This window comes from Nymphaea colorata, chromosome 8 (genome assembly GCF_008831285.2).
Source record: "Nymphaea colorata isolate Beijing-Zhang1983 chromosome 8, ASM883128v2, whole genome shotgun sequence".
NCBI classification, from domain to species: Eukaryota; Viridiplantae; Streptophyta; class Magnoliopsida; order Nymphaeales; family Nymphaeaceae; genus Nymphaea; species Nymphaea colorata.
The window spans coordinates 2863755-2870241 of NC_045145.1; the positions used below are offsets into that span (position 1 = coordinate 2863755).

Genomic DNA, 6487 nt, shown 5'->3' on the forward strand with positions numbered 1-6487 from the left:
AGGTTCTCCATGGGTTGGGGCAGAGGTTGGTTGGCATTCAGTTTTTGTTTTGAAATTTTGGGCCATCAAAACTCCTTTGTGTGGCAAACGGTGAAGTTTAGCGAGAGCCCAGCATCAAAGCACTAAAAACAAGTTTTAGACTTTAAAGTACAAGAGATTAAGTGCGAGTTTTGGTAGGGATGTCACCATATCTGATTTGAATAGGATATCCGATCGAACCGATCCGAAAAAATCAGATATGAAAAAAATTTAATATCCGATTAAAAAATCGGATCAGATTCAAATTTAAAAAATAACATGACATCATATTCAGATTCAATTCAAATATACATAAATATGCGATCGAATTCAGATATGAATTCAAATCAGATTTATTTTTAAACAAATATCTTATATCTAATGCTCTTACAGTTTGAAGTGGCAAAATTTGATTAAAAATTTTGATTGAGATATGAATATAAAAATCAGATTCGCATTGAATTCAGATTGTAAAATCAGATTTCAAATTTTGGATTAAGATATGACTTTTTTTATCCGTATTCCAATCCCAATATGTAAATATATAAACAAGCAGACGTATATCGAATCAGATCAGTTGACATCCCTAAGCTTTTTAAGATGAAATATACTCAACCAAAAACAAAAGAAAGTGGGAGAAAATAAGAAACAACATTTTGGGGTGATTCTTGTTAGTCACTCCCAACTCCCAAGCGACGTATTTGGTGCCTTACCCTATTCTGACGTCAAACTCTTTGTTTACCACCAGCTCGCACTAACTACAGGTTCTATAAAGGGCAACGGTGTCGTGTCGTTCTTGGTTGTGCACATGCCATTACCGTGTCGGTTTGGACCAAGCGAAGAGTTGTTGGAAAAAATCAAAGCAGCCTCGGGCGTGGAAGGAGGAAGTGGGGAAGGGCGAGAGAAGTCATGGGGGGCGAAGTTTCCACGCAGCTGGTCTATTGAGACTTTGCCTTCAAAGAGTCCTTCCTCAGTAGCGCTTGAAGAAAAGGCCTCACAGGTCCATCTCAGAAGCCCAATCAAGAAGAAGGAGAAAAGACGCCCATTTCTGGTCTTCTGTTCGGCCACCAACATGGAATCAAGGAGAGGTATATGATCTTAGTAGGGGAATTTCGTTACGCTAACTTGTCGAATTGGGCGTTTTCCCTTTGCTTTTAGGAGCTAGTTTGTCTTTTTCCTGGATTTTGGTTATTTCAATGAACTAGCTAGTTTTGGTGATGTGGGTGATCTTCCCATGGACTTGTATTCATTGATTTCGTTAGTGTGAAAGATACGGCGAGATTTTCTTACCATATAGGCATGGGTTTCTATAGAAGATACCCACGCAGTAGAGAGATAGCGTTGAAGCGTTTGCTTCCTCTGCTGCTATTTTCTCTCTTTGTGGTTGTTGGTGTGCTTGTGCTGATAAGAACAAGTGCCCTTTCATCTCCTCGGGCTTATGATTACAATGTTCATGATGGGCTTTCTTCGGAAATTGAAGATCAGTTGTTGGATGTTGTGAAAAAACCAAAGATCCCGTTTCAGAATGAGTTGTCTTTGTCTCTAGAGAAGAAAAACCACTTGCCGCCGAGAAATTTGGACCTCTTTCCCACTTTGAAAGAGGGACATGTTTCCATTGTTCTTTATGTTCACAACAGGCCACAGTATCTGAGAGCGGTCGTTGATAGTTTGTCAAAGGTGGAAGGGATTGCCGAGACCTTGTTACTTGTTAGTCATGACGGGTACTTTAAAGAGATGAACTCAATCATAGAAGGAATCAGGTTCTGTCAAGTGAAACAGATCTTTGCACCTTATTCACCCCATCTGTTTCCTGATTCGTTTCCTGGTACATCCTCAGGGGACTGCAAGGATAAACAGGATGCCCAGATTGATAATTGTACTGGGAATCCTGATCAATATGGGAATCATAGGTCGCCGAGAATAGTGTCATTGAAACATCACTGGTGGTGGATGATGACTACAGTTTGGGATGGTTTGGTGGAAACAAGGAGGCACCAGGGGCATATCTTGTTCATTGAGGAAGACCACTATATATTCCCAAATGCTTATCGGAATATTCAGATACTGACTGACCTGAAGCAGAGCAAATGTCCTGACTGTTATGCTGCTAATTTGGCGCCTTCTGATGTCAAGGCGAAAGGAGAAGGGTGGGAAAGCTTGGTGGCAGAGAAGATTGGAAATGTTGGCTATACTTTCAATAGGACTGTTTGGAGGAAAATTCATGCAAAGGCTTTTGAGTTCTGCTCTTTTGATGATTATAACTGGGACATTACAATGTGGGCTGCAGTGTATCCATCTTGGGGATCACATGTTTACACATTGAGAGGACCCAGAAGGAGTGCTGCTCATTTTGGAAAATGTGGGTTGCATCAGGGGCAAGAGGAGGATAGAAGTTGTATTGACAATGGCAAGTTGGATATTACTGTTGAAGATGCAGATAAGCATCCAAACATTAAAACAGAATGGGGTTTGCATGTATTTGAACAACAAGGCGGCTACCAGGCTGGATTTAGGGGTTGGGGAGGCTGGGGTGACAAGAGGGATCAACAGTTATGCATGAGTTTTGCTTCTATGTACCATGTGGTAGATTCATCTCATGAAGCCAGGTCCTTGAAACATAAAGCAATGAGGCAGCCCACATCTGAAATGTCAAGTTAAATTTTACACATAAATCATCCTTGTAATCATCATTTTTTATTTTTTTGGCTAAGTTTTTGACATCTGTAATTGGAATTTTAGTGTTTTTATTTAGGGATTTGTATACCTGGATGCAACATGACAGTGCTTACTCTTTCTGGCTTTCAGATATTCTTCTGTAAATGCATCCAGAATATTTTACAAATATTGCATCCTTTCAGCCATCTAAAACTTACTCAGGCTACTAAAAATTAGAAAAGACAATGCTGTATCCTTTTATTTTATACAAGCACTAATAGACATTCATATTATTCTTGATATCCTCACAGAGTCCTTCATTTTGTATGTCGAATTTGTGGTACAACCTGTATATTTTTCATCTGCCGGCATTTCATTTGCTCATGTGTGGAGTTACGTTGCATTAATATCTTTATGCTAGTAGGACAGCATATTCATGTCTCTTCATGCTCAAATGTTTTGTCCTCCATGTGGCTTCTGCTCTGAATGATATATTTTTTTTCTTTGAGATAGAGTAACTTATAATTCCAGAGGTTGATAAAATAGTTATTATCCTAACATTTTTCTGAGGATCATTGGAGAACATGAAAAACTGATCTTACTCTTCTAAGGAAAACATGATAAGGTGTATCCTCTTGCTTTTGTTTCATCATCTGTTTATGATTTTTGCTCTCAATGGTATCTTACTCCACACTGCAATATAATTATCTATAACTGCAGATGTGACAAAATGGTTATAATCCTATATGTTCTTCTGAGGGAAATACATGTTGCAGATCATGGCGAAATGTGAACTTCTAAGGAAAATTGTGAATAAGTATCTTCTTACCTTTTTCATTATCTGCTTCCAAACTCGGACATTTCAATCTCCCAACTTTTCAAATTCTTGACTCTCTATATCAAGGTAGTGTATTTGTTTCTTCTAATTATATGTGTTTCTTCTTGATCTAACAGTTCAAATTGATATATATATATATATATATATATATATATATATAATCCTTAATCCAGACTCCATAGATGTCTCACATGGACAGTCATTTTTCTCTTTGAACTTTTTTTTTTTTTTCTGGTGTACTGATCACAAAACAAATCCAGTAGCCATGGCAAACTGCCCAGCCTGTTAAGTTCACTGGATAACATTCTGTTATCTGCTTCAGTTTGGTCAAGAGCCCCCCATCAACTTGATGGCAGGAGCAGTTTGAGTCTGGACTAGACAATTGTTCGGTGAGTCACCCATGGACTATTTTTTGTGCTTGACAACTTAGCTGGACTTGTTTGGCCAGCCCGAGTATCCAGGTATCTATAGCTGTAAACATGTAGCACAATCTTATTTTACATGCGGTATATGGTCGTCTACATATCAACTCGGACTTTTCAATGGGATTCTGTTCTATTGCTTCAGTGTGTCTATTCTTTTGCAGATTATCTTTGAAGCTACAAGATTACTCCTTTTTCTAATAGAATCATCTTCTAAATTGATTCAAGTAATCTTTCCATGTTTCTATGGAGTACTCATGGTTTTTCTACCAAAAACTAATTTATGTTGTTAATGTGTACCACAGGCCCTTCATTGTAAAACTTATGTTGCACAGGGATGGTTTACGTGTCCGGTCTTATATGGTTATATTTAGTTGTTTGGTTACTAGGTTAACTATTTTATGCAAAACAAACACCAGAGATGACAAAGTAGGTGTTGGATTTTCTGCGGATAGGTACTGAGGTTACTATTCATGTTTTATCTTTTACAGTTTAGTGCAAGTTTCCAAATGCATATTAAGCTAGCACAACATTATATGCAGCAGTTGGTGGTAAAAACAAAAAACGTAAGAATTGTAAAATATATGAAATAATGAGTGATTAGTGTTGCGAGTGTTTTTGACAACAATTGGATAAATCAGAGTTACTAACTGTAGAAGTGGGAGCAAGAATCAATTTGGGAAGGCTCTTAAAAATGTTGAAGTGGGCATCAGGGAATGAATTAGAAGTGAACCAGGAATCAAGCTAGAAGGGAATTATCAATTGAATTGGAGGCTAAGAAGAAGTGACTAGCGAAGCAAGTGGGATGCAAAAAAATATATTTTTCCTTACTAACAGAATAATATGACTCCAGATTGGGAAACTAAAGCATCATAGGAGCCGTATTTTGCCCTTAATATCTTAAAATAATTATTTGGGTTTCCATAAAATTACATTTTAGGTTTTTCTAAAAAGGGTGGAATTCCCTACTATAGGAATCACGATTCCAATTTAATGGAAGTGTGCTTCCTTTGAAAGGGAAAATTGCTTTCAGTTAAAAAGGAAGCTTACTTCCCTTTCAAAGGAAGTTTGCTTCCCTCAAATGGAAAGCACACTTCCGGTTCCAAAGGATGCTCACTTCCTTTTTTAACATGGCACTTCTGTGATGCTTGCTAGAACCTTGATTTTTGCTTCCAAACCCACTGGTGCTTCCAGTAACCCTGAGACAAACGCAGGGTATTTTAGCAAACTAATGTGAGTGAATACTATACGTACTAGCATCAGATTAAAGATTGGATGTTCTTATTTTCTGCTAGTTAACAGGCATCAAAAGTTATTTGAACTTCAGTTTTTTAATAATCTGCATCTTAAAATTTGTCATACAAAATGTGAAATAGTAGAACATCGTCACTTGTAAGTTAACCACTGGGCACACTTTAAACTTCTATTATTGGCTTAAAAATATGTCTGACGTCTAAAATATTTGCTTTTGATAGTTTAGAAAGCAATTTTGAGAGATTCAGTACTATCACTGTATGTCCAATATGAATCAGATTGTGGAGATCTCAGTGGAACGATTGAAAATGAAATGTTACTAAGTAGTGATTTCAATGGGAGGTTTGTTCGAGTTGCTTCCTTGTACTCATTTACGCTGGTTATTACACTGGATAAATACTAAATGGTGCAGTGTTTCACATACATGATGTAAATAAAAATTCATCAAATGGATGTGACATCTGAAGCGGGTATAGAACTTTCCTTCTACTCTTTTGCCCTTGCTGTTGCTTCTATGAGAAGGAAAATACCGAATAATTTTATAAGAAGCTTGTTTTGATGGAAATCTACTCAAAGCGTCTGTTAACTGGGACAAGTTGACAGCTTGATAGTACTGGTAGGTACATGGAACAACCCAGGCAAATTGATTGACCACAATAGGTTATTCTGGATAGCTCATGATAAGGAAGCGCAGGATGTCAGTTGCCATAGGTTCAAGGGAAGAGATGTGTTCTTTTTTCCAATCATTACCCAGCACCTTAGTATACTTTTCCTTTGTAGGCTTCTTATTTGCCCCTTGACAGACTTTTTGTTCATGGAAATAAGAATAGGATCTTTTTCAGAGAGCCAGTTTCTATCTGTCACTGAGACAGGATGCGTGATCTTGTAGCTAGCTTTATTATGGTGCTTGTTCAACACAACCCATTTTTAGTTCTGTCCCTCTTCAAAATTGAAGAATTTGAATGGCTCTGATCGTTACTATCATGAAGATCCTTGATCATGCCTCTTGTACTCTACACCCTCTAAGATGATATGCCTTTACAGCCTTTTCCTAATTTAGCAATTATAAGGTCCAAATATAGTCTGCAAGATGGTTGGTTTGTGTTCAAAAGAACCCTAACCTGAAGCTATTGGGAAGAGCAGTAAAACCTCTTAGGCAGGGCAGTGCACCTACGGCTTTGGCTTGCACAAGAAGTGGTTCCCATGGGAATCTCACCAAAGCCTTCATTTTATCTGACAGCCACAGGCCACCTAGATACTAGACAGACAGTCAGTTTGCCTGATCCTTAATTCACTTGCT

The 6487-nt window shown here is 37.8% G+C and overlaps 1 protein-coding gene across 2 annotated transcripts; it reads left to right on the forward strand.

The window, feature by feature from the left end:
• Positions 1-799: 799 nt before the first annotated feature.
• Positions 800-2975, forward strand: LOC116259217 (alpha-1,6-mannosyl-glycoprotein 2-beta-N-acetylglucosaminyltransferase). Of its 2 annotated transcripts, XM_031636918.2 has the most exons (2): positions 800-1106; positions 1856-2975. In XM_031636918.2, the coding sequence occupies exons 1-2, from the start codon at positions 827-829 to the stop codon at positions 2674-2676; spliced, it is 1101 nt and encodes a 366-aa protein (XP_031492778.1). In that variant the 5' UTR covers positions 800-826; the 3' UTR covers positions 2677-2975. The 2 variants fall into 2 exon arrangements, with proteins under 2 accessions (XP_031492778.1, XP_031492777.1); XM_031636917.2 differs by having other exon boundaries at positions 841-2975.
• Positions 2976-6487: the final 3512 nt, after the last annotated feature.

Excerpts from the sequence above, each read along its gene's own strand:
- LOC116259217 (XM_031636917.2), top strand. The coding sequence starts at position 1,318 with ATGGGTTTCTATAGAAGATACCCACGCAGTAGAGAGATAGCGTTGAAG.